Source organism: Panthera tigris, chromosome A2 (genome assembly GCF_018350195.1).
Source record: "Panthera tigris isolate Pti1 chromosome A2, P.tigris_Pti1_mat1.1, whole genome shotgun sequence".
In the NCBI taxonomy this organism is placed as follows: Eukaryota; Metazoa; Chordata; class Mammalia; order Carnivora; family Felidae; genus Panthera; species Panthera tigris.
The window spans coordinates 13,751,011-13,778,364 of NC_056661.1; the positions used below are offsets into that span (position 1 = coordinate 13,751,011).

The 27,354-nt window shown below is 59.3% G+C and overlaps 2 protein-coding genes and 1 long non-coding RNA gene across 6 annotated transcripts in view; 1 reads left to right on the top strand and 2 right to left on the bottom strand.

Annotated features, from left to right (window-relative positions):
* Window positions 1-74: 74 nt before the first annotated feature.
* On the bottom strand, window positions 75-5,944 carry ISYNA1 (inositol-3-phosphate synthase 1). Of its 3 annotated transcripts, XM_042978598.1 has the most exons (11): window positions 5,858-5,944; window positions 2,957-3,085; window positions 2,652-2,813; window positions 2,242-2,374; window positions 1,935-2,128; window positions 1,592-1,741; window positions 1,291-1,506; window positions 1,016-1,180; window positions 804-917; window positions 503-720; window positions 75-377 (listed from the first exon to the last, which is right to left on the bottom strand). In XM_042978598.1, exons 1-11 carry the CDS (start codon window positions 5,942-5,944, stop codon window positions 176-178), a joined length of 1,770 nt encoding a protein of 589 aa, XP_042834532.1. In that variant the 3' UTR covers window positions 75-175. The 3 variants fall into 3 exon arrangements, with proteins under 3 accessions (XP_042834532.1, XP_042834533.1, XP_042834534.1); XM_042978599.1 differs by lacking the exon at window positions 2,652-2,813 and having other exon boundaries at window positions 5,858-5,934; XM_042978600.1 differs by lacking the exons at window positions 2,652-2,813; window positions 2,957-3,085; window positions 5,858-5,944 and adding an exon at window positions 2,469-2,546.
* LOC122236629 lies at window positions 3,085-6,006 on the top strand. The gene is made up of 2 exons (XR_006214734.1): window positions 3,085-3,729; window positions 5,788-6,006. It is a non-coding gene; the product is annotated as an uncharacterized LOC122236629 (long non-coding RNA).
* A 2,522-nt stretch (window positions 6,007-8,528) lies between these two features.
* Window positions 8,529-27,354, bottom strand: part of ELL (elongation factor for RNA polymerase II) — a 75,104-nt gene continuing 56,278 nt past the window's right edge. For both annotated transcript variants that reach the window (XM_042978595.1, XM_042978597.1), the window contains exons 5-12: window positions 26,581-26,855; window positions 23,165-23,289; window positions 15,854-15,950; window positions 14,238-14,712; window positions 11,172-11,238; window positions 10,754-10,925; window positions 9,418-9,462; window positions 8,529-8,724 (exon numbers count right to left, since the gene is read on the bottom strand). In XM_042978595.1, the coding sequence (XP_042834529.1) occupies window positions 8,608-8,724; window positions 9,418-9,462; window positions 10,754-10,925; window positions 11,172-11,238; window positions 14,238-14,712; window positions 15,854-15,950; window positions 23,165-23,289; window positions 26,581-26,855 (1,373 nt within the window). In that variant the 3' untranslated portion in view covers window positions 8,529-8,607. The remainder of the gene's footprint in view (window positions 8,725-9,417; window positions 9,463-10,753; window positions 10,926-11,171; window positions 11,239-14,237; window positions 14,713-15,853; window positions 15,951-23,164; window positions 23,290-26,580; window positions 26,856-27,354) is intronic.

Sequence of the window (27,354 nt, forward strand, 5' to 3'; positions counted from 1 at the left end):
GGGGTCTAGAGTGGGGGGGTGGGGGTGATTAGGATTAGGTCGCAGGCGCCAAGAACCCACAGGTGATGCTGTGGCCGTAGTGGCACTGGCTTTATTGTCTTTAGGGGTCTTGGAAAGGTTGGGTCCTGAGGGGCAATGGAGGCCGGAGTTTGGGGGCAGAAGAAGGACCATGGCCTTAAGTGGTGGGCATCTGGGGTGCCTCAACCTGCGAGTGCCCGTTGGCGTCACCCGTACAGCCGTTGGGGGCAGTTGGCGCCGGTCCCTTCTTGCAAGGCACAGGGCAGGCAGCGACCACGGGCCCCCCTCGCGTGAGGCCGGGGCGTTCCATCTTGTGCTCCAGAAGCATGTGGTTCTGTGGCGGGAGCCCCACACAGGCCCTGGGGAAAAGGCTGGGGGTTAGCGGGGGCCGGACTCCGCAGCCGGTGGACCCCGCGGCCTCCGATGCCTAGAATCCCTGTGGCCACTTGGGCCTGGGACGGGGAGCCCCAAGGCCAGGGCGCACCTGAGGATATTCTCGATGCAGCTGCGCTGGCGGAAGAGCGCGTTGACCACCGGGCTGCCCGGGGGCACTAGCGGCGCCTTGAAGAGGAAGCTGAGCAGCGACAGCACCGAGTGGAAGCTCTGCGGCTCGGGGTCGGCGTCGGTGCAGAAGCTCACTCGCTGGCACAGTTCGGTCAGCAGCACCAGGTCTAGCATGATGGGCGCGGCCAGAAGCGAGTCCTGTGGGGCCGGGGGGGAGGGGGGGTCAGAAGGTAGGGGGGGGCCGGTGGGCAGCCCCCCTCCCGCGCCGGCGGGCCCCGCACCTCGCACGTGTTGTGCAGCACCAGCGTGTTGGTGCCGCCCAGCATCAGCTCGGACGTGTACTCATCCAACGCACGCTTGCTGTCGCCCACGTACGGCACGTACTTGATGACCACCTGGAGGGCAGCACGAGGTCACAGGGGTCCCCGCCCTCCTCGGCCGGGAGCCCCCCCCCCCACCCCCCCTAGCGGCCCGCGGCCCGCGGCCCACGCACGCAGTGGTCGGGCTCCTCGCCGGGTGCGTAGAGCACCGGGTTGCTCTGCACCATGTCATCCACCACGCTGCTCTTGGACACCTCCTTGGAGCGGAACTGTGGCGGCGCCGACAGGTTCTGCCCGTCGTTGTTGCCCAGGTGGTTGTAGCTCACGATGGACATGGTCTGCGGGGAAAAAGGGGCCCCGCGGCAGCTGCAGGCCCCGCAGCGCACAACCCCGGCGCCTAGGGTCCAAGCACCCCCTCCCGCGCCGTGCACCCCCGGGGCCCACGCACCTTGAGGCCGGAGCCGATAAGGAAGTCCACCAGTACGGACTTGACCTTGGTCTGTCCTGACTTGAAGTCGTCTCCACCCACGAAGACGCGTCGCTGACGTGCAAGCTCGAGGGCCCCGGGTACCAGCGTGTTCTGCGGGGACCCGTTGAGGAAGGCACAGCCCTCCAAGATGCTGGCCACAGCGAAGAGAGTGGAGGGCGACACCTCCAGGCCCAGCTGCGGACGTAGGCGGGCAGTCAGCCCCGAGGGGTTCTTTGGGGCTCCGGCCCTGGCCCCTCTCCAACCCCGTGTGCACCCCCACCTGGATGGTACGCAGCAAGTTCTCAGCAGTGTCGTTGAGGCCTGGGACCACTTCGCAGAAGCGCTCCGTGTTCGCTGTCCACAGGACGATGACTTTGTCGAGCCCAGCGCTGGACCGGAAGTCACGGATGTCCCTGCGGATCTGCTCCAACTGGGCGGGGAGGGAAGGAGGTTGTACAGGCCCCTCGATCTGGAGAGGTCTGGGCGACTCGGTTGCCCAAGTGCGGAGTGAGGTGTGGACCCTCAGGATGGGAGCGTGAAGACAAAAGACGGATAGAGAACGTGGGGGCAAACGGCGGGAGCAACAAGTGGCAAGGGACAAAGGACTTGGGGCGGGGCTGCACCTGCTGGGCGCGAGTGCCAAGTATGAGGTTGTCCGCACGCGCACTCTGGTTAGCGGCGATGAACTCGGGGATGTAGACAGAGGGCCGGGGGCGGAGGGACTCCATGTGTGGCCACAGTTGCTCCTGCAGTCCCCAATCCAATACTTGCGCGCGCCGCATGGCCTCAGCCAGGTTCACGGATGATATGTCCCAGCCTGCGGCGGGGTGTGCGGGGTGGGAGGCTAACACCCCCAAGCTCAGCCCAGCCCGGAACCTAGGCCCCTCCAGGCCCCGCCTCCCACCCGCCCCTGCCTAGGGCCCCGCCCACCGTCGAACACGAGGTCGTCGGGTGCCACCATGGGCAGCAGTGCGCTGAAGGGCACGAACACCTCCTGGCCCTCGGCGTCCAAGCCCAGGCTAACGGTGCCGGCCTGCGTCAGCGAGCCGTAGTAGTTGGCCTCCTGGGGGGCGGCAGGCGGGGCGGAGTGAGGTGGGGCGTGGCGTGGGCCGCTGGCCGGCCAGGGCCCCGCCCGGCATCCTCAAGCTCCGCCTTACTTTTGGACGCCTCAGCCGCAGAAGCGGCTCCCGTTTGGAGGTTCCCCCCGCCACGGGAGCCGGCCGGCACCTTAGGCTCCTCCCCCTGAGGGCCCCCCCCCCTTCGTAGAGCTCCGCCCCCTAGAGGCCCTTCCTCCTCCCGCACCGACTCCGGCCAAGGCCAAGCCCCACCCGACCCCCCACCTTGCGGCCGGTGCGCGTGGGCCAGGACAGGCGCAGCCGGTTGGCCAGCACGGCAGCGGTGAGCGTGGAGCCGTTGTTCCCACCCCAGCCGACGAGCATGACCCCGAGCCGGGGCACCTGCCGGACGGTCCGGAAGGTGAAGCGCGTGGACGTGGGGTATACCTGGGGACGGGCGGTGCAGTGAGTCTGGGGCCACACCCCCCTCTTACTGCAGGGACAGGCCCACAGACGTTGGGTCATTCCCGTCCCCTCCTGGCTCCCTAGTTCCCCCACTCCCACCCCACAACTCCTGGTCCCCTGCCTACCTTGAGGACACCGCCCTCGCGGCTGACGCACGTTGTCCGGTACTCGTACTGAGCCTCGATGGCGTCAGGGCCGTAGACCACGTCGGGGCTTTCGACCACGAACTCGGCTGTGGCCTCCATCGCGGAGAGCTAGGGGCGTAGGATGGGCAGGTCAGCGGGGACACGGGAGCCGGCGGACCGAGGCGACTGCGGTCCCCGGAGAGCCCGCACCAAACCCGGGGACGCACTCACCGGCGCGGAGTCAACTCGGACAGTGGCGGACGGCGAGGGCTCGGGGCGCGCGAACTCCAGAGAAAAGAGCCGCGGCCCCGCCCACGCCCCGCCCCTCACCCCACCCGCGCCAGGGAGGAGGGGCGCGCGGGGAGGAGGGGCGCGTCTGCCTAAGATTCGGGTTCAAGGCCCCGGGAGACCTTAGCCATCACCGCCCTTGGGATTCCCGCCCTGCCTGGCGCGGCAGGACATCCACGTGGGCTACAGACCCCGGCCCGAGCACGGAGCGCGTGGATTCACTTCGCACCACAGTCGCTTAAGGCGCTCGGCCACTTTGCCTCATTTTGCAAAAGAGGACAATAATGGTTGCGAGAGCGCGCCAGGCCCAGCCACAAGGCAAAAGGTGGAGCCGGAGCAGGGCAGGGGGGGCTGGGCACCTGGGTCCGAGATACTGCAGTGGAAACTAAGGCCAGAACTCTTGACTCCCGAGCCAAACGCTGCTTCAGCCTAGGCCGCCTCGGCCTCCCCCTTCCTGAGAAGACACTCCCGACAGGGCTCACAAGGTGCGTGTAGGGGGCGCTGCGAGGCCTCGATTTCCCTACCTGTGGCAGGAGGGCTTGGCAGGGCCAGGCTGGAGGGGGCCGGTGTTTGGTGAGAGGGCAGCGGAAGGGAGGGGGTGGGCAGGACCAACGAGGTCAGCTGGGGAGGAGCTAGGCAGGCACAGCACGGCGCCCCCCTAGCACCCAGTGATAAGGGAGCGTGGGAACCCGGCGGGCGGGCGGGGGCGGCTCCCCCAGGAACTTTCCAAAACAAGCGGCCTCCTCCGGCTGGAAAGTTTCCACCACTGGAGCCGACCCAAAAGGTGGATAGTTGGGAACGTTCGCAGGAAACATGGTCAGGGCCTGGCCTTGGGGGTTGTGGGCTCCAAGACTCTGGCTCCAGGCTTTGCCCTCAAGGGGCTCCAGTGTAGGGGCGTCGGAAGTACAGTGGGGCACCCCTACCTAGCCAGAGGCAACTCACAGATAAGGTCTGGCAAGGGCAGGCTGCCTGGAGGAGGTGGTTGCTGCAAGGTTCTTGAGACAAGAGGGCATCTCTTATGGGGGGATATGAAGGACCGCCCAGGCAAAAACCCGGGGGAGTGGGTTCGGGGGCAGATGGAAAGGTGGCCGGGTGGGAGGGAAGAGAAGCGGTCTGGGGACAAGGGCAGACCCTCGAGGCTGGAGGGAGGGCGTATTGTATAATATTTGGGTTTCGTCCCCAGTTCCTGGCTGGAGATTGAGTTCAGTCACCAACGGCCAGTGATTTCATCATATGTACGTAACGGAGCCTGTGCAAAAACCCAACAAGGAGGGCTCGGGAAGCACATGACGGTGCTGCCCACATGATGGGCGGTGGCACCTCTGGAGAAGGCATGGAAGCCCAGTGCCATTCTTCGCTCCCTGCCTTCACCATCTGCCTCCTCCGGCTGTTGGGAGTGTTGTCCTGAGCACTGTGAGCCATTCTGGCAAACCAAGGGGGGGAGCCGAGGGAACCCCTGATGTATAGCCAGTGGGTCAGAAGTTTGGGTGGCCCGAGACTTGTGGCAGGTGCCTGAGGTCGGGGCGGTCTTGCGTGGGACTGAGCCCTTAACCTGTGGGGTCTGATGCCAGCTCCAGGAATTGAAATCCAGTAGGTGCCAGAGGACTGGAGGGAGCTTGTGCCTCCAAGTGACAAGTGACCTGGGAATGTGTGCAGAGACCAGAGAGGTCCCCAGCCCCAGGCCTGGGGAGCCCTGGCATTCACTGGGCAGCCTGCGGGAGGTGCCAGGAAGATGGTGGGGGCAGAGCTGACCCAGACAGGCTCCCCGGAAGGGCAGTGGGGTGGCTGGGTGGGGGGCTGGGAGGGACGTGGCCTCGGGCTGCTTCTAATCCTGGCAGACAAATGGGCACCGCACAGTGCTCGCAGGGACCACCTGGGGACCCCGGTGGGGCTCTCGAGGGCAGGGGCAGGGCTGTCTCAGCCACCGAGTGCCAGTGCCCAGGTGGAGCCCGGCGCACAGGAGGGACTGTGGGATCGGAGTGCGGCAAGATGACACCTGGGGATGTCGTCCAACAAGTGGCCGGAATGGTGGGCGGCCCCTAGCCCCTCGGCCATGGTACTGATTGTGAGCTTGGGAAGACCCTTCTGGGGCTGGGGGCCTGGACTTGTGACGTCCTTGGCTCGGGAAGGATGGTCACGGGACTGCCTGCCGCTGAGGTGCCGGGGGTGACGGCCACCCTGGGAGGCACGGGGGCTGCAGGGGAGTCTGGTGGAGGGCCTAGGGAGTCGGGTGGGCAAGGCGAAGCTGAGGCGTGACGGGGTTGAAGGAAGCAGACGCTGGCCCTGGACTCCGGACCGTGGGGGAGAGAGATGTTATCCCCGAGAAGAACGGTACGGGCAGGCCGCCCGGGGAGCAGGGTACACTCTGCCCCACAGGGCCTGCTTGACCTTGTCTCCTGCGCCCCTTGGATTCCCAGGCCACCTTAGAACTCGGACCAAGGCTGCTGGCCAGCAGGGCTGTCCCGGAGGCTAAGGCCCACAGCCCCTGACCCCTGGACCCCTTTAATCCCAGTCTTACTCTTTATCTATTTTTCCTTCCTAAGATAAACACCCACCCGCACCACGTCCTTCAAGAACAGGACCCTGACCCCTGCCTTGCCTTCAGCTCCTCACCTGGAACATGGGACAAGGACAGCCATCCCTGCTGGCATCCCGGGCCTGTGGGATTCCACTGGGCCTCAGCGTCCCCATCCCCATCATGGGCACAGGGGCGGCCCCAGCGAGCCGGCCTAGTTGGGAGAAACAATAAAATAGCGCCGTCACCGCCGTTTTCATCATTTCCCCAAACGTGGGTGCTCCCCTGGCCCCACGCGTTCCCTGCTCCTGGGGGCTCTGGCACTTCGGGAGGCCTCTGCTGGGCCTGGTCTACCCTGTCCACACCCGGGGACACGGCCCTGCTCATACACCCACCCTGGCTCCCCGCTGCCCCCACATCCCCAGTGTCCATTCCTCTCCTGCCTGTGACCAAGTGGTCTGGCCTCGTGCCTTGGCACCTGCAGGGCCCATCACCTCGCTGGGTCAGCCTTCACCTGCCGGCCTCACCCCCACGTGTGCTCGTCACCATGGCTACTCCGGGGCCGGCCAAGTCTAGTCCTGACCCCAGCCCTCCCCGACAGGGGCCCAGGAGGCCCCTGGCTGTGACAGACACAAACGCACCCAGGCACTCCGGGCTGCTAGGTTCGGTTCAGTGAAATTTATTGTAGGTTGAAAAAAAATCAGCATTCACCTGTTTAGTGTACAAAAAGGACACTAGATCTTTTAAGAAAATATTAGGAAACTGAAGACGCGGATGCCTTTCAATCGTAACATTTTGGCAAAAGTGAAAAGTTCTTGTAAACACCAACTCCATGGCTCAAAATAGTTTTTCTCCACAGTACAATATTAAAAAGGGGGTGCAAAACACAGTATCAATAAGTTAGACCATATTTAATCAGCTAGAACTTTTGTCCATCAACCCCCAAAGCACAAAACTTTTTCTTAGCTTCATAATTCCTTAAAAGGAGAAAAACAACAACAACAACAAAAAACAACAAAAAGCCAACAACAAAAAGGAAATTCAACCGAGAGTCCCTTGAACCGGTTCCCAGGGCAGAGGGCCGGGTCAGCCCCGCGGGCTGCAGCCTCCTTAAATAATCCCTTTTCACCCGGGTCCGCGCGTCCGGCTGAGGACAGTCTACGCGTACAACGCGGCTGTCTGCAGAACTCGGGGGGGTCCCTGGAGCCTGCTCAACCCTTATCCCACTCCATCCCAAATGAAAAAAAACAAAACAACCACTGAAACATGAAGGGTCAGTTCCCTCGGTGCTCGGGGCGTCCCAGGGGTCCCAAGAAAGGAGCCTTGGGTGGGGCAGGCACGCTGCCGGTGCCTCCGTGAGGGCGCCTGCTCTTTGGGAAACCGTTAGGAGACGTCCCCGTGGCTTGGAAAAATAGACATTTTTCTGCGTGAGCATTTCTGCTCTCCCTGCCTCACCACTGTTGGCGACAGCACCCCCCACCCACCCAGCGCATGACCCCAGGCTCCAGGATGCAGCCTCTCCGTCTGCCTTCCCTGGTTGTGGCTTCGCCGAGTGCGGCCCTGAATGTGAACACACGCCTCCGTCCCCACTGCACCCCGGCGGGGCCCTCACACACACGTACACACACATACATGTGGTCCCCCAACACTGGGGGACACTAGACTAGGCACAGCTACTAAGCAGCAATGATGGTGTCCATGGATCCCACGCCCCCCGCCCAGAGTGGGCGGACAGGGCACGTTTTCTGAGCTCACTCTCAGGGGGTCCCCGGACCCCATCAACCCCCCCCCCCAGCCCCTCCCTGAGTATAAACCCTGCGGTGACTCTGCTAAGATGACCCCAAGACCCACAAGTGGACTGAGGGATGGAGTGAGGTCAACAGCATGGAGACCACACGGTCTCAGCGCGAAAAGAAAAGCAGCAGCAAAGGGGGAAATCGAGAACGTAATAAAAGAAAATCCGACACTGTTGTTGCAGTGTGAGCTCGTAGCACAGAAAACCCCCAGTGACCCCCTACAGCTGAGGGCCTGAAATAGCAGGGCAGGCCTGGTGGGCCGAGAGCCGCTCTGCCCCTCCGGCTCTCAGCAGCTGCTCTGGGGCCAGCTGGAGTTCTCGAAATAGACCTGGGCGGGCCTCTACCCCCTTAGAGCAGAGACCCCGTCCGGGCCTGGGCCGGGAGAGGCCCGGGGCTGTAGGGAGGGCCCAGGGCGGGAGCACAGCCAAACGTGGGCATCAGCTGCACCCCCGCCCCTGCCCACCGCCCCCTCCTTGGTTCTCTCCTCAGCCCTCAGGAGCAACTCTCGACTTTCAGATGGCATCTGTAATACTGCAGAAAGGACACAGGGCGGCATCTAGACCCTGGTGTCCAAGGAGGGGAGGCACAGGTTTAGAAAAGATGCTTTCTCTCTCATACAAAAATAGACTGAAGTCTCATAAGCAGTAGCTAAAAGTGGCTGTCTTTGTATAAAACTAGAAAAGGCAGGCAGGCTGGCCTTGGAGTCTTTCGGGGAGGGGGAAGCTCAAGCCCCTTGGGCTGTGGGCCGGAGAAGAGGTGGGGGCTCCTCAGGAGGTGGGGGGGGGGGGGCCGGGGGAGTGGGATGAGACGCCGGCCCCCGCACCTGGATCTGTGACCTGTGGGCACCAGGTCTGCAGGGGCTCCCCCGAAAGCCGGCGTTGCTGGCTCAGATGAACGTGTCTTCCTCGTGTTTATTTGTTTAAATAAATCTCTTTTTTTCCGCTCTGGAACTCCCCACCACCCCCCCCCCCCCGCCCCCAGCTCCCCCACCATCCAGGAGGGTTGGCCCGGCGTGGGGAGCCGGCCCGGACCACCAGCCCCGTGGCCTCAGGCTAGGGCCAGGCCTGCAGCTGTCGCTGGTCGTACTCGGCGATGAGCCTCTTGATGTGGGCCAGCTTGCTGTGCAGGTACTCGCAGCGGTGCTTCTCCTGGCTGTAGTTGGTGTTGGTCTGCAAGAGAGCAGCGGCAGGGCTGAGCCACATCCTGCAGCCGCCACCCCAGAGTGTGCCCTGTGTGAAGCAGGCCAGCCTGCTGGTCGCCTCGGGCTCCCACTCCGCCTACTTGCAGGCCAGTGCCCACCAAGCAATGACAGGGACCCTTGCTCTACCTTGGGCCAGAGCCCTGGGCTGGTGTCCCTCCCTCCCCCGCCCCCAAGCCCCATCCTGGGAAACACGGTCACTGCCAGGATGAGGGTCAGAGGCAAGACTGTCACAAAGTCTCCTTCCTGGGCTGGGACCTGGCTGGCAGAGAAACACCCTGGCACACGGGGGCACACACGTGGTGAAGCCACAGCTCGTGGCCTTGAGGAGCAAGAACCGACAGAGCCCTGACTAGGCATTCCTGCCAGACTAGCAGCTGGGGGCGGGAAGCTTCGGCTCCTCCCTTGACCTTGGAGGGAGCCGGAAAGAGCCTGGGGGCTGCACCCACGAAGCAGTGGGAGAGCTGGAGGGTGCTGGGGTGCCCAGGGAGGGACGGGCTGAGCTTCTTAGCTGTCAATGGGGGCAGGGACTGCCCTGAGGACCCAAGACTCCAGCCTAGCCAAGGCCCATCCCCTTTCCGTCCTCTCCCGGACTCTAGTGCTGCTCACCTTAAGCCAGCTTCGTCTGACCCCCTCCCCAAGCCCACAAAGGGTAGATACTTACCTTTTTGATTTTTCGATATTCCTGCAAAATCTGCCCGCGAGTAGTCTGGAAAACAAAAGAAAGCGAACAATGACCCTGGCTGCAGGAAACCCCAACTGAGTGACCCCTTCTCCCTGATAACCTGTGACCTGCACAGTCACCACCTGCCTTGAGACAATAGCCTCAGCATGGCGTGAGGGAAGCTGACCAAAGTAAAGAGAGGCAGGCCGAGGGGCGGGGAGGGGAGATGAACAAGGCAGGAGGTGGGGGGAGGATGTTGGGCCAGGGGAGAGAGAGGCAGGGGCCCAGCCTCAGGGACCAGCATGATGGGCAGCACAGCGGGAGGGGCCGGTCAGAACCGTGGGAGGGAGGAGGCAAAGAGCAGGCTGGGTGGCCTCCTTCCCTCACACCCAGTTGGCCTGTCCTCTGTTCAAGGCCAACCATCCGAGGGTGCAGGGAGCTACTGGGGGAATGTCCACGTGGGGGCTGCAGGAGGGAAGAGAGAGAGAGACCCCAGGGACTCATGTATCCCAGACCCTCAGAACCCCGGTCGTGCCTCCAATTACGAGCTGGTTTTGTCCGGAAGCCAAGGTGGCTCCCACGAGGGGAGACGGACCTCAACACCCGATCAATCAGATAACTAGCTCCGAAAGGTGTCACGAGGGGAGGCTGGAGTCCCAGGGCTGCTGACCAAGGGTAGAGCCCCCTCCGACCCCCCACCGGTGAGCTCCAACACGGTCCGCTCGGGGAGCCTGCGTGCCTTTGATCAGAGGGTGAGGGAGTCCTAAGACGGGCAGGGGGCCACAGGAACCCTCCAGCCCCTCCCCCTGTGGCTCTGAGAGCACGGGTGGGCTGTGAGCCGCAGAGAGGACCCCAGGGGCTCTTGCAGGGGGGACCCAGTGATCCGACCCACCGCTCTGTGCGGGGCTCCAGATGCCACCCCTGCCCTAACAGGTCACCTCCCACCTGCGGAATCAGCCTCCACCGTCCCCATCGCAGAGGAGGCCAAACTTGGCCCGACGGCCCGCGGACTTCCACGGCCGAGCCCCGGGGATGGGCCTGAATCACAAGAGCAGCAAGGGGCAGCTGACCGCCAGGCGCGACAGGGAGAAACACCGGCAGACGCGGCGGCCCTCCTCCCCTGGGAGGGGTAGAGGCCAGGCTCGGGGGCCATGGCTAGGGCTGGAGGCCTCGGGTGTGGCTGCACCCATGAGAAACAGGCCCGTCTCACCAGGTCGGGTGCAGAGCACGGGGGGCCGGTGTGCGGCGCCCGGGGTGGGCCGGAGGTGGGCCGGGCCCCCAGCCCAGAGTCTGTCTGCGAGTGCGGTGGACGGTGGCGGGGGAGGGGGGTGTCCACCTCGTATTCCTCGGAGCCCTGGGACAACTGGCGGAGCTGGGCGTCCAGCTGCGTGAAGCGCCGTGTGATCTGCTCGATGCGCGCGTGCAGGTCGCGGTACTCGCTGTACTCCGCGTTAAAGTCGTTCTTGTAGCTCTGGCGCTGCTCCGAGGAGGAAATGGTGGCATATTTCCTGGGGAGAGGGAGAGGGGGGCCAGCAGGGCCCAGGGGGCTGCTGCGGAGAGAGGCTGGGGTGCCCGTGGTCGCCCGCGCCCCGCCCCCCACCAGCCCCCACCTCGTGGGTGATTTCCTGGCTCGAGCGGGAGCCTGGTCCTAGAACTCCCACACAGCAACATGCAGTCGGATCCTACCTCCGCTAACTTGCGGTGCGGGGGAGAGCGTGGGGCGGGGAGGGGGGGCCAACCAGGGAAGTACTCACAGCAAGTAGTCGGGGGTCTCTGAGGTTGACGTGGGAACGCTCGAGCTGTTGCAGGCCCCATTTAAACCTACGAAGGAAGAGCAAATGCGTACCTTCTGAGTCCACACCGAGACCCGCACCAAGCTCTGTGGTCCGGAGGACGTGGAAGGATAGCAGAAGCGGGGTCAGGAAGGGCAGAGGGAGTGTGAGGGCTGGGCAAGCGACACCTCGGGGGCCTCACTGGACCCAGAAGCGCCGCAGCCGAGCCAAGTGTGCGTCCCTGGACCACAGTCGTGCAAAGTGCAGGGAGCCCTGGCGTGCCGCGTGCACGTTTCCGGCAAGCAGCAGAAAGGACGCGTTAACGACAGGGCCAACGCACGGGCCACTTGTTCAGAGCCTGACCGATCCAGAGACCTTGCTACCTCTGCTGACTGCATGTAAAAGACCGCTACTCTGAAAAGAAGCAACGCCCTTGTCCAAGGTCTCTGGCCCTGCAGGACGAAGAATGATGGCCACCTTGTTCCTGCCCGCATCCCAGGCCATCCACTAGGAGGAGCTGGAGGACACGGGACTGTCCGCGGCTCTTGGGGGCAGAGTAGACCAAAACTACCATCTAGCAGATTTCCCGGGGGGGGGGGGGGGGGGGGGGGGCTTCTTTCAGGCGGCCTTTTTTCTCAGCACAGAAGACATCTGTCACCATGCAGTATATCCTCGGTACCCACTGTGTGTCCCTCTGACTGGAAAGCAGCCCACCTGGGAATCCCTGGGCTGCAGGGAATGATTCCCACCATGGAGCACACCTCTCCCCCCTCTCGGGGCCGTGGCCCGATGAACACACATGTAAGTTCAGTCCGTGCTTCTGCGACCCACGCTTTGCATAAGGTACGCCTTCCAGAGTGTTCTGCCATGTGTGGGCCCAGTCAGCATTGCCTCATTTAGCCTTCCTGAGATCTTCAGGTGAGAGAACAAATGGAGAAACCAAGGCTCAGGGTCAGATTCACCTACCACCTGAGACACCTCTGGGGTCTGGCCTGAACAAAACTTAGAGGCCCTACTCCTACTGGAGCACTCTCTGTGCATCGTCCTCACTCAGCCACCCCCCTTCACTAGCCGAGCTGATTCCCACCGTGTGCCCCGGGCCTACAGGGAACCCCCCACAGCTGCCCCCCACCATTGTCCCTTCTACCAGCTTCTCCTATGCCTCCCCCGTGCCTGGGTCCCCCTGTGAGAGGGACTCCCCATCCGACCCCTCAGAGGTCAGTGGGCCTCCTGAGCTCGGCCTGGCTGTGCCCAACCCCCACACCCAGTACACCAGCCTGCCCAGGAAGGTACCCTGAAGCAACAGCAGGGGTCCAGGGACCGAGCAAGAGTGGGGGGCAGACACAAGGATGGGCGTAGGACCCAGGAGTGCACCTGCAGCACAGGCACGAGTTGGGGCTATGGGCCCAAGGTGGCATCAGGACAGGGGTGGCTAAGAAGAGCCATCTGCCCGGCAGATGCTGCATCTGTCGGGGTCAGAGGCAATCGTGGCGCAGGACTGGGACAGTACCGCATAGAGGAGTGGGTTAAATCAATGCCTGTGCCTCCCGTGTGGAACACGAGAGCGAGAAAGCTTCCTCACATGCTGACCTGGAACCTTCTCCAGTGAGTCTGAAGCAGAGGCAGGGTGCACAAAGAACCAAGGTGGCTGTTTCCTGCTTGTACGGCTGCCTGCACAGGCAGAGCACATACTCTATCCCAGAAGGAGCCTCGGAGCAGGACAGGGGGCCTCTGTGCCCAACTGTTTTGTTACCATTCGAGGCACCTGCGAGACGCAGATGAAGACAGTCACCCAGCCTAAGGCACAGCTCCCAGTGCCTCAGCTGTCCTTACGCCTTCCCTCGGGCCATCTTACTCCCTGGTTTGCCCGGTTCCAAACCTCACTTTCTCACTTTAATCCGGGGACAAGCTACCTAGGCCACTGTGTCCTGGGCGGGACCTGAAGCCACCTGAGTCTCACGTGTGGGGCCCACCCCATGGTATTCCTCCTTCCCAGGGCCCTTCCAGGGGCACATGGGGTCTTCACCGTTTGGGACAGGAAGTGCTGACCGGCTGGACCTGCTCAGGGTTTACCTCCCCAGGCAGGACAGGCTCAAGGGAACGAGGCCTCACCTCAAGGGAGGGGCCGGCAAAGGCCTTTCTAGAGAACAGTTGAACAACTCATTAAAAATAAGGAGAATGCAGCTCCACCCTTGTCCCAGGAATGCCTCCTGCTCGGATCCTTTCTGGACACATAATCTGAGAGCGGCAGAAAGTCACACAGCGTGAGACTGCCTGCAGGAGGCAGGTGCAGCTGCGTCTCTGTGGCCACATCATGCTGATTCTGTTAACAGCCACGTGGGGTGCTCAGCTCGGGCGCCTAGGGCCGTGAACTCAAGGTGACCCAAGCTCTGGGGGTGAAGACCCCCACTCCCACCCCAAGCCTGGCCTGTCCATACACCTTCCCAGTATCTCTGGGCCCCACAAAGGCTCTCCCGCTCTCTCTCCAGCCAGCCTTGCACCTGCTGCTGTGATCCCAGCTTTCTCGACTTCGGCTTCCTCACCTGCTACATGACCTCATTCTGACTCCTACTGCCTGCTGTTCTATGACAGCTTCCCAAACCCAGTCTCCACAGGCTGAAATATTCACTAGTCAGCAGGCTACACAAGGCCTGCGGCGGCCCACGTGCCTTCCCTGAACCCCAGCCCCAGCCTGCTCCCCTTTCAGTGTCTGGGACCTCCCTGCAGCCAGAGCTGTAGCCTGGAACTAGCTCCTCTCCGGGTGCGTTGTTTGCCTCCATGGGCCTCAGCTCGGTCGGGTTCTGTGCACCCAGCACCAGCCTGGCACACAGCGGGACTGCAGAAGCCTCCAAGGCCAAGACCACCGGGGCACTCACGACCTCGTACAAGAACACAGGGTGCAAAGGGGTTGAACGTGCAGGGTGTGCCAATATGGGGGTCCGTGGGGTGGTACAGCCCCCTCTGAGCAATGGCGGGTGTGGGGAGCTCAGGCTCCTGGCAACGTCCTCCTGCAGTCTCCCACCACCAGGCCTGTCTCCTGGTACCTACCCGGGGCATCTGGTGGGGCTCCAAGGGGGCTGGGCATGTGGTCTGGCAACCGGGCCTGGTGCCTGTCCTCAGCTGCCCTCTCCTTATCTTTGTGCTTCTTGGACTTCTTCTTGGATTTGCTGCGCGATGAGCCGCCATGGGGCCTGCTGGGCTGGGCACAGTCCGTCAGCAGGGGCAAACCGAGGCGCGTAGTCGGGGCCGGGGCGGCCACTTCTCCGTGATCACAGTCCCGGCCGCTGTGGCCCAGGTCATTGCTGACGTCAGCCAAGGGGTCATGGGCCCTCGGGGGCTCCAACCGCGGGGGCAGGTGGGCATCCGTGCCAGCCAGCGGGCCTGGGGTAGGCAATAGGGCCTCGCGGCCATGGGGTGCACTCAGCTTCCCATTGATGGCAGGCTGAGCTCTCTGGGTGAAATGTGATATCCTGGGTTTCTTGCTGGCCAGGGGATCGATGAAATCAGGAGGCTGTGGTCGTTTCTACAAAGGAAGGGAAACAATTTTAGAAGGGAGACTGTGTCTGGAACCACTGGTGTCCCTTGAGAAGTGGCTGGGGAGCAACAGGCTGACCCTGAGCTCAGCAGCGAGGCCCTAGGAAACCCGGTGCCCACCTGCAAGGCCCACTCTGGCCACAAGGGGGCACACAGAAACAGCCAGGCCCTTGCTGAGGCAGGCTCAGCCCACCCTGAGTAGGAGCAGAGAAGCAGCATCAGCAGAACTGGCCAGCTGAAGCACTCAAAAAGGCCACCTCTAGGGACTGGTCTGAAACGTCCCTGCTTCCAGCATCTTCCCTAGATGAGGGGGATGGTGACAGAATCAAGTCCGAAGGATACAGGGCAGCCCCACCGGCTGGGATATCCACCCCCCTAGCCCCAGGACTCCTTGGATCCCCATGGCAACCCTGCTACGTGTGCAGGCCTCATCCCCATTTCACAAGTGAGAAGGCTGAGGCGCGTGAGGCAGGGACGGACCGCAGACAGCCCAGACCCAGGGAAGCAGCTAGACAGAAAGATGGTGGACAGCAGGCCCGCGATCAGGGGGAAGCAGTGCAATGGGGCCCTCAGCCCTTTATTTTGGCCCCAAAGCCAGGGCACGCAGAGACCTGACCTCGCCACAAGCAGGCTTCAGAGCCTTGGACACGGGCTGGGAGCCTCCAAGGCAAAGGAGAGAAGGGAGATAAATAAGGGACCTGGGACAAGGGACTCACGGGCCAGAGCATGCAGGTAGGGACATGTGAGTGCCCTTGCTGACTACTGATTAAATCAGCAGCGGCCACCACTCACAGGGCCCTGTGCCCGCAGCCAGCACACTCCATTTTACAGAATCTTCGCGACAGCTTGAGAAGCAAGTGCACCTGCCATGCCTGCTGGCTCAGGGCAACGCGGTGGCCTGCTCTCCATCCACCCACAAGTACTCGAGGGAACTGCGCCAAGGGCCCGGGCCCGGGTCCCCAGACTGGGGGAAGCCAGGCAGCTGCTCACTCCACACCCGGCCCTGAGCCAAGGGCCCAACAGGCTACCCGAACACTGAGGTCCGGCCTGGCCCCCTGGCTCCTACCCCGCCCTCCCCCCTCACCACTGCCACCACCACCTGTGGTCACACCCATGCCTGCCACTCCTACCTGAGGGGGCGAGGCCGAGCTTCCATGTTCCCTGGGAGGACTGGAGGCAGCAGGGTCTCCGGGGAGGCCACCTGCACTCTGTGGCTGGCACAGCTTCCTATGAAGGAGAAGTGGGGTAGTTGAAAGGCCCCGCACACCCAGGCCCACCTGCCTTTCCACGGACACCATGCTGTCCCACCCTCACCCAGTGATTTGGGGAGGGGCCAGATGCCCTGGCGAACCAGAACGGGGTCGAGTACGCCGGGAACATCGGGGCATGGTAGGCAGAGAGCAGCCTGAGCACGTCCACCCTGGGTTCATCCATAGCCCAGAGGACCACCCCGCTCAAGGGTCAGTGGACACCCCCTCATCTAGACACCCGTTACTGTGGAGACCAGGGACCCAAGTAAAATTGACTGGATATTCAAGGTCTGTGTCACGTCCCTGTGGAAGCTGGGTGAACTGGAGCACCGGCCCCCTCCTTTTAAAAACAATCAATCAGGGCGCCTGGGTGGCTCAGTCAGTTGAGCGTCTGACTTCGGCTCAGGTCATGATCTCACCGTCTGTGAGTTCGAGCCCTGCGTTGGGCTCTATGCTGACAGCTCGGAGCCTGGAACCTACTTCAAATTCTGTGTGTGTCTCTCTCTCTCAAAACATTAAAAAAAAAAAAAAATCATTCGTCCTAATAATGCTGCTTACTGCAGAAACTTTAGAAAATGCAGAAGGGGACTGAGATGACCTGGCATGACAGGAAGTCCTCCCGGATTCAGGACTCACTTTCCTGGGAGCCACATTACAATACCTCCTCAAGGGCGACAGGGGCAGCCAGCAATCCACAGGAGGGGTACCTGAGCATAACAGTGCAGCCAGGGACCAAACAACTCTGACACTCAACGGGCAAACAGAAGGCCTACTAGTGACCCTGGCCTGAGGCCCCTCTCTAATCCGCCTCTCATATTCCCAGAGGTTACGAGTCTCACAGGAGCCCAGCCGCCAGCCCGGCGCTGTGCGTGGTGCCACGGGCCCTCCAAGTGCCCTGCAAATGTCTGCCACGGGGACCATGTCGTCTGCACTGCTCTTGAGCACTGACAAGCAGAGCACAACTCCTTGACCGATGGCCACATTACAGACCACCGCTGCTGCCCCCTCCACGGTGGCCCCAAATGCAAGGAGAGCCACAGGAAAAGGGCCTGCAACACGCAAGCACGCACCAGGGTAAAACAGTCCGTGTGGCCACAAGGGGTACTGCCAGTCTGCTGTCCGGGCCACAAGGAAGCAACCGGAGGCATTCACATGCACTCTTTCCAGCCTCCGTTAAAAAGGCACGAAAGAGGGGAAAGACAGCAGCACGGTCTAACGCAGAAAGCAGAGGTGGTGACTATCTTATAGGAGCCAAGAAAACGGGGCCCCAGGCCACAGGACCCCACGGGCCTGGGGGTCAGAGCCTCAGAGACCGCAGAGAAGGGGCTCCTGCAGGGCTGTGCGCTCTCTGCTCTGGATCCTGGTCCACTGCGGGGAAAGACCCCACAGTATGCTGAGGAGTGAAGGAGCCCAGGCCTTCTCTGGGAGGCCAGGAGGCTGCTCAAGCCACACCTGGACAACAAGATGGACAGACGTGTGGCCTCGGGAGAGGAGGAAAGAGAGGAGCCCGTGGGGCTTCAGAGAAACCTCAGCAGCCCTCCTGAGGAGGTGAAGCCGCTCAGAGGAAAGTCTTGAAGGCCTGCACCCGGGCCTCCAGGTAACAAATGTGAGAGAGACAAGAAAATGCATTTGAAAGGGAAGAGAGACTCTATAAGCAGATGAAAATTTTAAATCCACAACAGAAACACCAGCCTTAGTATCCTCAGAAAGACAAAGGACTCCAAATAGACATTTCTCCAAACGAGAACAGACATTTCTCCAAAGAAGATACACAAATGGCCAAGAAGCACATGAAAAAGTGCTCAACACCATTAGTCGTCACGAAAATGCAAATCAAAACCACAAGGAGATATTACCTCACATCCATAAGAGGGCTAGAATTAAAAACAAAAAACCAAACAGAACAAAAAACCAGAAAATGGGGGGAAAAAAGCAAGTACTGGAAGCTTTCTGTGCATTGTTGGTGGGAACGTAAAACGGTGCGGCTGTTGTGGAGAAAAGTCTGGCAGTTTTTCGAAAACCTCAACTCCACTCCTCCTTCCTCACCTGAGAGGACTGAGACTCTTTGTCCATACACATCCCCTGACACAAATGTTCACAGGAGCGCTACCCACGATCACCAAGAGAAAGAGATGACCCGAGGGTCCAGCAGCAGATGAATGAATAGACAGCTGTGGTGTATAACCACACACGAGAGAATATTACTGAGCCACAACAAGGAACAAGGCTCTGCCACGTGTTACAATCTACAGGAACCTTAAAAAACGTTACAGAGTAAAAGCAGCCAGTCAGAAAAGGCCACGTGGTGTATGATCCCGTTTATATGAAACGTCCAGACAGAACAGGCAAATCCAAAGACACAGAAAGCAGATCAGTGGTTACCAGGGGCTGGGGGAGGGCGATGGGAGTATCTGCTAATGTGGGGTTCCATTTATGGGGACATGTTCTGGAACCAGCTAGAGGTAGTAGTTGTACAATGTTGTGGATATAATTAATGCCACTGAATTGTGAGAAAGAACAAAGCTGGAGGCATCAATCCCGTGTTTCAAGATACAGTATAGGGGCGCCTGGGTGGCTCAGTCGGTTGAACGTCCGACTTCGGCTCAGGTCATGATCCCACAGCTCGCGGGTTTGAGCCCCGCATCGGGCTCTGTGCTGACAGCTCAGAGCCTGGAGCCTGCTTCAGATTCTGTGTCTCTCTCTCTGCCTCTCCCCCACTCACACCCTGTATGTCTCTCAAAAATAAATAAACATTTAAAAAATTAAAAAAAAAGACACAATATAAAGCTATAATAATCAAAACAGCATAATACTAGCACAAAAAAAATTGACACATAGATCAATGGAACAGAATAGAGAGCCCATAAGTAAACTCACGCTTATATGGTCAATTAATCCATGACAAAGGAGGCAAGAATATCCAACAGGGAAAAGACAGCCTCTTCAATAAATGCTATTGGGAAAACTGGACACCTATATGCCAAAGGATGAAACCGGATCACCTGCTTACATCATACACAAAAATAAACTCAAAATGGATTAAAGACCTAAATGTGAGACCTGAAACCATAAAACTCCTAAAAAGAAAACACAGACAGTAATCTCTTGTACATTGAGTTTAGCAACATATCTGTTGGATGCATCTCCTCAGGCAGGGGGAAGAAAAGCACAAACAACTGGGACTTCATCAAAATAAAAAGCTTTTGCACAGCAAAGGAACATCGACAAAACAAAACGACAACCTACCGAACAGGAAAAGATATTTGCAAATTATATATCTGCTAGGGGATTAATACCCAAAACATATAAAGAACTCACACAACTCAACACCAAAAAAAAAAAAAAAAAAAAAAAAAAAACACCCCACAAATAATCTGACTTTAAAAAGGGCAGAAAATCTGAACAGATATTTTCCCACAGACCTACAGATGGCCAACAGCTACAGGAAAAGATATTCAACATCACTAGTCATCAGGGAAATGCAAATCAAAACCATGAGATATCACTTCACACCTGTCGGAACGGCTAGTATCAAAAAGACAAGAAAAGAGTGCTGGTGAGGATGGGGAGAAAAGGGAACCCTCCTGCACTGTTGGGAGTAATGCCAACTGGTATAGCCACCGTGGAAAACAGTATGGAGGTCCCTCCCCCCCAGATTTAAAAATAAAACTACCAGGCAATTAGCAATAGCACTGCTGGGTACTTATACAAAGGAAACAAACAAACGAATCAAAAATACACAAGCTCCCCTAAGTTGACCGAAGCATTATTTACAATAGCCAAGATATGAAAGCAACCTAAGTGGCCGCGAATAGATGAACAGATTAAAAAGATGTGGGAGATAAAAACAACGGAATGTTACTCAGCCATAAAAAAGGATGGGACCTCACTGTCTGCAACAATGTGGATGGACCGAGAAGGTATTATGCTAAGTGAAATAAGTTAGACAAACAGCATATTATTTCACTTATATGTGGAATCTAAAACATAAGATTAAATAAATAAATAAATAAAATGAACACACAAATAAAAAGAGAAACAGACTCATAAATGCAGAGAACAAACCGGTGGCTGCCAGAGGGGAGGGGCTTGGAGGGGGGGGGAGAAAGAGGTGAAGGGAATTAAGAGATACAAACTTCCAATTATAAAATAATTAAGTCACCGCAACAGGCAAAAAATTACGGCATGGGGAACACAGTCAGTAACACTGTAACAGTCTCACAGGGTTGCAGACGGTGACCACACTGCACTTACTGGGGAGCACTGAAAAATGTACAGAACTGTCATATCATTATGCTGCAGACTCCAACCTAATGTAACACCGTATGTCAACCATATTTCAACAATGAAAAAATTTTAAATAAAAACATCACTCCCACGGAATGAGAATGTGATGCTACAAAAAACCAGACCAAAGACCAGTGGGAACTAGAAACGATTGGCAAAAGGGAGGGATGGGAGGAGCCGAAAAGAGAGAGCGACGTGCAATGGGGAAGATGCGAAAGTGGACAGTTTATGGAGCACAACCCTCCCCCCGTACCTCTGACACCCCCACCCCCTCCCCCTCCCCGCCCCCTGCCTCACATAAAGGGAGGTTGCCGGAGGGGCATAGGAAGCCTTTCCAGGAGCACACACAGCGTGGGAAGAAGGATGAAGGGAGTTTTCAGGCTGTGAGAGCAGAGACACTCGCCCCAGAGCACCTGCCAGGCCACGCCGTGATCACGCAGACGTGTAAATGGCTGGGTGGGGAACCTCCAACCCTTGTGGGCCAGGCCTTCAACATGGAGGCAAAAGTCCTCGGGATCTGAAGGCCCAGACTTGGGCAACTGCCAATCCAATCTGACTGAGCTATGGCAGAGGGGCCAATCAAAGCCCTTTCCTCAGGAGCTGTATCCCTTCAGCACCAGGGCAGAATCGCAGACCCAGGAATGGGAGAGCTTGCACAGGGAGAGGGAGAGGAGTGAGGAGAGTGAGAGGAGAGTGAGAGGGGACCAGGAGTGGAGCGGTCTCCTGGGGGAACCGGCAGGACCTCTGATCCGCTGAAAGTGACAAAAGGCCATGGGACAACCAGGGGAAGCTTGGGTTGTGAAGGGCAATGCGAATGAGCAGAGTAAGTGACAGGGCAGCCAAGCAGGTTACCAAGTCCACAAAGAGCGTATGTGGTGGGATGGTGACTGTGGTTTGGCGTGTGGTCCAGATGCCTGCCCTCGGGGAAGCGAGGCCAGGACAAGTGCAGGTGGCGGCAGGGTTGAGGGGAGTGAGTGTAAGGCCAGGCAACGTTGCCAAAGTCTCATCCTGCAATGGGAACACCTGGGGCAGGACGGGCCCCAGCAGCTACACACATGAGGAATAGAAGCACAGAGAAAGAATCGAAAGGATGCAGGAAGTGGGTGTCCGTGTAGAGCAAAGCCTCAGGGGCCCAGGTAGACTCTGCAAGCAGAAGCGTGCTTAACTCAGGTATGGATTTTGAACAAGCTGTAGGAAAAGGAGATGGCCCAGCTTCTGGGGTGACACTCGTCCCTACTCCCCACCAGCAGAAATACCCCAAGGCCCAGTTTTCCTTCCTGCCATGGGGCCATGGCTTCAAGAACTGCTATGCATGAGGTTTTCTTCGGGGCGTGAACAACCTAAAAAAGAACTGAGCAGACAGGTGGCTGGGGTCACCTTCAGCGTGGTCACGGGCATCGAAGATGCTGACCCTGACTTCTGCACACCAACCAGTTCAAGCTTCCAAGGACGGTAGGTGCTGCTGGTAAGTCGAGTGTTTCCTGGCGAGGCTGATCCCTAAGCTGGCCCATGCAGAGAGAAGAGCACCATGCTGGCCCGGGCGAAAGCCAAGTGCCTTGGGTTTACAGGAGTCCTGGCAGCTCATTCAGCAGAGCAGGGAGGAATACGAGCCCAGAACTGCACAAAGCTCCAGAGCTGAGATTCCTACTGACCCCACCTACACACACACACACGCACACACAGACACACACACACACACACACACACACTCCTGGCCATTCCCCTTCTGGGGAGCTCAGTGTGGCCAATGCCCTCAGGGTCTGAGAACAGCAGCCAGTTAGTGAGAGGCTCTGAAGGACGGGAGGACAGGAACAGTCTTGCAGTGAGTGTCCCTCGTGTGCCCCTTGCCACCTCCAAGCACTTGGGTAGGTAAACTTGACCATGTCAACAGTGGTCAACTCAAGACATATTTAGCTGGGGCAACAGCAGACCCTGGAGAGGGGATGGGGGCGGGGGGGGGGGGTCTTCTGCTGAAAACCTCTCCTGTCTCCCCAAGACCTCTGGACAGCCGGAGCCCTGACCCTAGGCTGGCCTAGAAACAGGTACTGGCTTGGGGAGGAGTGCCCTGCAGGGCTGACGAGAAACTCCAGGTTCACCTAGAGCGGCCCCAAATCGGCTCTGCTTTCTACACGCAATTAGTGCTTTAAACAACTGAACTTCAAAACACACACACACACACACACACACACACACACACACACCCCTCATAAATAACTCCAAGTCCCTGAGAAATCACTTAAGGACTAATTAGTGTATCAGCCTGCTCTGAACGCCGCTTCACAGCCCGGCTCCCAAGTCAGGCATCAACTGAGAAGGAAATCATTAATTGCTTGCCTGAGCCAGGCAGGGGCCTACTTAACCACTCCTCCCCTGGGCCACCAAGGCCACTCCTGACCTCAGGTCCCAATTAATCTGAGAGCGAATGTGTTTAATTAATGCTACTTAATCATGTCTGTGGGGAGTTTTGTTTTGCTTTGTTTCTCTCTGCTTCAAGATCTCGAGAGGTTCTTCTTAAGAAGGAAGTGGCCTACAGCAGAAGCCTGTGGGGGTGTGCAGGTTTGGGAAGGGAGCCTGATGGGAAAGGAAAGGAGGCACCGGGATAAGCTGGGTGGACTGAATCCTTCTGTCTGGGCATTCTGGTGTTCAGGACAGTGACTTGTGCCCTCCACTCCACCCAGCAGGGGCTGGCCTTTCCCCCGACAAGGGGCCACGGTGGGCTGCCCGGGCACTGTGGCATCCCAGGCAGCGGGGAAAGACTGCCAGAGAGTCTCCATGGATCCTTCCATCCTGCTCAAGGGCCCTGTGGCCTTCAGAACCACACAAGGCCACCCCAGCATCCTCAGGACGAGATCTGCCCCAGAACCAAGGGGTGGGGACAGGCCCAGAGATGGGAGGCGGCATTACCGGACCAGCATCCGCTTCAGCAGCTGCTGGTCCCCTTCCGAGTAGCCGGGCCAGTCCTTCTGCACATCCTTATACACACAGTCCTTCAGCGTGCATGTGCCATCCTTGGCATTCACGTTGGCCACCTGTAGGAAGAACCAGAATCACCTTGCGGGAAGCCCAGGGGAAGCAGGAGCTACTGAGAGCATTTGATGGAAGGTCGGGGGCAGACACACAGGAGGGGAAAGAGGACAGAACCCCCCCCCCACCCCCGCCAAATCCCCTGCCTACCGGGGCAGCAAGCCCTGGGATGCAAAGGGGTCAGAACACCAGGTCCTGACACAGGTGTCTTACAGCTGCCGGAAGACAGGTTGGCTCCTAAAGGGGCGGTGCTGCCATCTATACTCACAGGACCCCATCACCAGCCTCCCGACTGAACGTTTCATCTTCACCAAATTCAGGTTAAATCTTAACACCCAAAATGATGGTGTTAGGAGGTGGGGCCTTTGGGAGGTGATGAGGTCATGAGGGTTTGGAGCAGTGCCCCCTGTAAGAGACTCCAGGGGGCCCTCGCCACTCCTGCCACGTGATGACACAGGGAGAAGACCCACTCTGTGAACTGGGAAGGGGGCCCCACCAAACCCCCAATCTGCTGGCGCCTCGATCTTAGACCTCCCAGCCTCCAGAACTGTGGGAAGTAAACGTCTGTTGTTTATACGCCACCAGTTTATGTTATTCTCTCAACAGCAGTCTGAACAGACCGACGCCCGCTCTCGAATACACACTCCCGGGACACACGTGGCGGAGGCTGGGGCAGCCGGGGCCTCCAGGGGCCAGGCTAAGTCCACCTTCCCCGCAACCAGCCAGCCCTGCCCGGGCGGGGTACCAAAGGCTGAGCTGGTCTCCAAGACTGTGAAGGCAGACTCAAAACGTTGACCCTGAGGATGCTTATAGAAGTCCGGGCCCCACCCCAAAGCGGGTACTTCCGGGACTATCTCGCTGGCCTCTGGCGCACGGCCGCAGGGAGCTGGCGCGGCGGCTGTTTTTCACTCTCACGGGCTTCTGAGAGGACTCTGTGTCACAGCGGTTTCCACAGGGAACATTTTTTAATGGTTGAGTAATATTCCACCGAACATCTGCACTGTGATTTACTCAAAGGTTTCTCCTTTGTTGGATGCTGACGCCATTCCCAGTTTCTCTGTAGCATATAAACAGACACCGCTGTGTGCAGGTTTTTCCATGCTGGCGACGTTTTCCTTCGGCCAGCTTCCCAGAAGTGGGATTAATGGGTCAAAGGCTCTGAACATTTTTATGGCTCTTGATGCGTTTTGCTAAAATGCTCTCCAGAAGAGCCACCCACCCGTCAACACTCCCACCCATGGAGGACGAGCCTGTGGGTTTCTCTGAGGCCCCGCCAGCACCGGAGACAGATGCTTTAAATCTTTGCTTTGGATGTTTTCACAGAAGGAAGAGGGAAGGTGCCTCTGAGGAGTGTGCTTTCGTGTGTGTTGCTCATCGGAATCCCTGATCACTTGGGGGCGGCTGGAAATGACCAGCCGGGGCAAGGCCCGGCCCACAGTGTTCCCAGAGACCTTCCCCTTCCTCAAGCTGACGGGGTCCTGCTACTGCCCACGACCACCAGGGAGAACAAGCTGGGTAGTCAATACAGAAGCACAAGGCAGATGGGGCCATTTAGAAGAAATCACAGTAGACATGGGGAGCACCCTCTGCCACCGACACCACGGGAGGCTGCTGACTCCAAATCAACCTAGGAAGCCAGAGCCCAGCAGGGTACCTCTCTGGTCCTGGGAGCAACGAGAGCATCTCAGAGGTTAGAAAAGCAGCAGGAACCCCTGGCACAACGACATCAGCACCGACAGATCCCCATCTCTTTGGAAAACTGAGCCCGCTGGCATTCTTGCTGCATCGGAGGACTGCTCAGAGGGTACATCTCAGATGTAACTGTGTGCACGGTCAGTTAAGTTTCACGTTCTGGTTTGAGGGGTTCAAGTGCTTCTTCTTTACTCTGGGCACAAACAGGGCAAGAGAGGAAGATGGGAGCATGGGCGTTCCCAAGAACACCACAGTAGGGGCCAATGGCAGCCTGACTGGGCAGCGGTGTGGACTACAGGCATGTCCAGGGTGGGCACAGGTCCCACCTGCGTCTTCAGTCCTGGCTCACGTCTGAAGACCTGGCAATCTGCCAGCCCTGCCTCATTCTGAGCTCCAGCCCAGGGGAAGGGCCTCCACTGTGCTTCCCTTGAGTTCCCAAGGATAAGGCTGACACCTGCGACTTCCCAAGGAAACAAGCCCCCTAAGAACATCATTCCTGTTCTGGAGCTTTCTGGATGCTTTGGCAAGCCCCTCTGCCAAAGAAAACTTCTGAGCCATCAAGCTACATATCTACCTTCTAATAGGCCAGGAGCCAACTCGTGAGCTCAGAGGGAGAAACCTTAAAGCTTGGTCCTCGCCTGCACAGCCTCTGAGTGGGGGACAGTGTCTCAAGAGGCCACATCCACACGGGGTTTCCTGCCAAGTAGAGCCCCTGAGGCCAGGGTCCCGGTGACGTGAGGGGCCGCGAACCCCGTGGCTCATCCTCAGACACAGCTACCAACTGTCACAGCATGTGAGTCCCGCACTGCTGCCAGGAGCGTCTGAGGTGGGATGCAGGTGAGCTGGCGGACAGAATCCCTGGACGCTCGGCCACGCCTCCTCTGCAGGATGCGACTGTCATGCCAGCCACGTGGACCTCACAGCAGGGCTCCACGGTGGCCCATCCCCACTTCACAGCAAGGAGGCATCTGCGTGGTCTGGCTGATGTGGCGAAGCCAGAGCGAGCCGTTCACCTTCCCAGGGGTCCTCAGACTCCCTCCGGGGGCTTTGGGAGACAGGCCCCGCCCCCTCCTGCTCCAAAGCCTGAGCCGTGCCCTAACAGCAGGTTTCACCTGCTGACATCACGTTCAACCCCTCAAGAGGCGCTGCGGGCAAGCTGCAGCCACACACGGAAGCCTGAGGGTCTCCACGTGAAGCCCCTTGCCCAGAGCCACGGCTGGTGTGTGGTGGGGACGCCCACTGACCGTGGAGCCTGTGCTCTTGTTAACTCACATATGCGGTCACCCAGGCTTCTTTAAATTCTAAAAGCCTCAGGCGGCTGAAGTCTTTGTTGGATCCTCTGTGCTGTGCCCGCTGCCTGTGTGGCATGCTGACCTCCCTCCGAGCCAACCTCGGAGCCACTGGACAAGAAGCACCATGGCCAGCAACGTGTCCGTGACACCCTCAAGCCGGTCCTAACCCGGGAGGCCGAGGCTCTGAGGCAGGCTGCGAATCTTGGAAGAGATCCCAGGAAGGGCTCTTCCCAGCACCCCCGTGTCCAGACCCTCTGCCGAGGCCACTCAAGGTTGACTGAACCCTCCACCTGGCCCCGGGCAAGCACGAACCTGCTGGAGGAGGCCGTCCAGCGCATCCTTGTCCGCCTGGGCCAGGCCGTCCTTCTGCAGCCGTAGCAACAGCTCGGCCTTCCGATAGGGCCTCAGCGCCAGGAGGTGCAGCACTCGGTCACGGAAGGGCCTCTGAGACACCCCACTGCCCCCACTAATGCCACCGACACTGCTCTTCTTGATGGCGCTCGCCAGGTTGATTGGCGTCGCCCGCTTCCGGGAGGGCACGGCGTCCGTGGCCCCCGGGGCTGGTTTCCGAAACTGAACCTTCTTGCCTGCAACGAGAGCCAAGGCATTAGGGATTTAAGGGGGTGAGGGGGTACGGCCTCTGTGTCCCTCTGCCTGGGGCTGATGCCGAACTCTGAGCGAGTGCGTGGACGCCTGCTGACGGCCGACAGCCCAAGGGGAAGGCAGCTGCAGCCCCATCCAGCCTGGCCTGCTCCGTGGGGACCTGGAGAGCTGAGTACACCACCTACTGACCACACACAGCTACCAGGCCCTTGCAGGGCCCCAAGTGTCAGAAGCGGGAGCTGCAGGAAACAGAGGTATGTTCAGAGCTTTAATGGATTTCATCAAGGGCAGCCCGACCGCTATACGGAGAGGGCGGCTGATGAAAAGGGTGGGGTTCCTGAACGGCCAGAGGCAGGCGCCCCCAGAGCCCGCACATCACAGCACTCTCCAGCCACAGGATCCGCCATTCTCTTTTATGATAAAGGAGGAGTGGATAAAGGTATGGGGCCGCTTGGGCAGCTTCTCTGGAGACCCCGGGGTAGG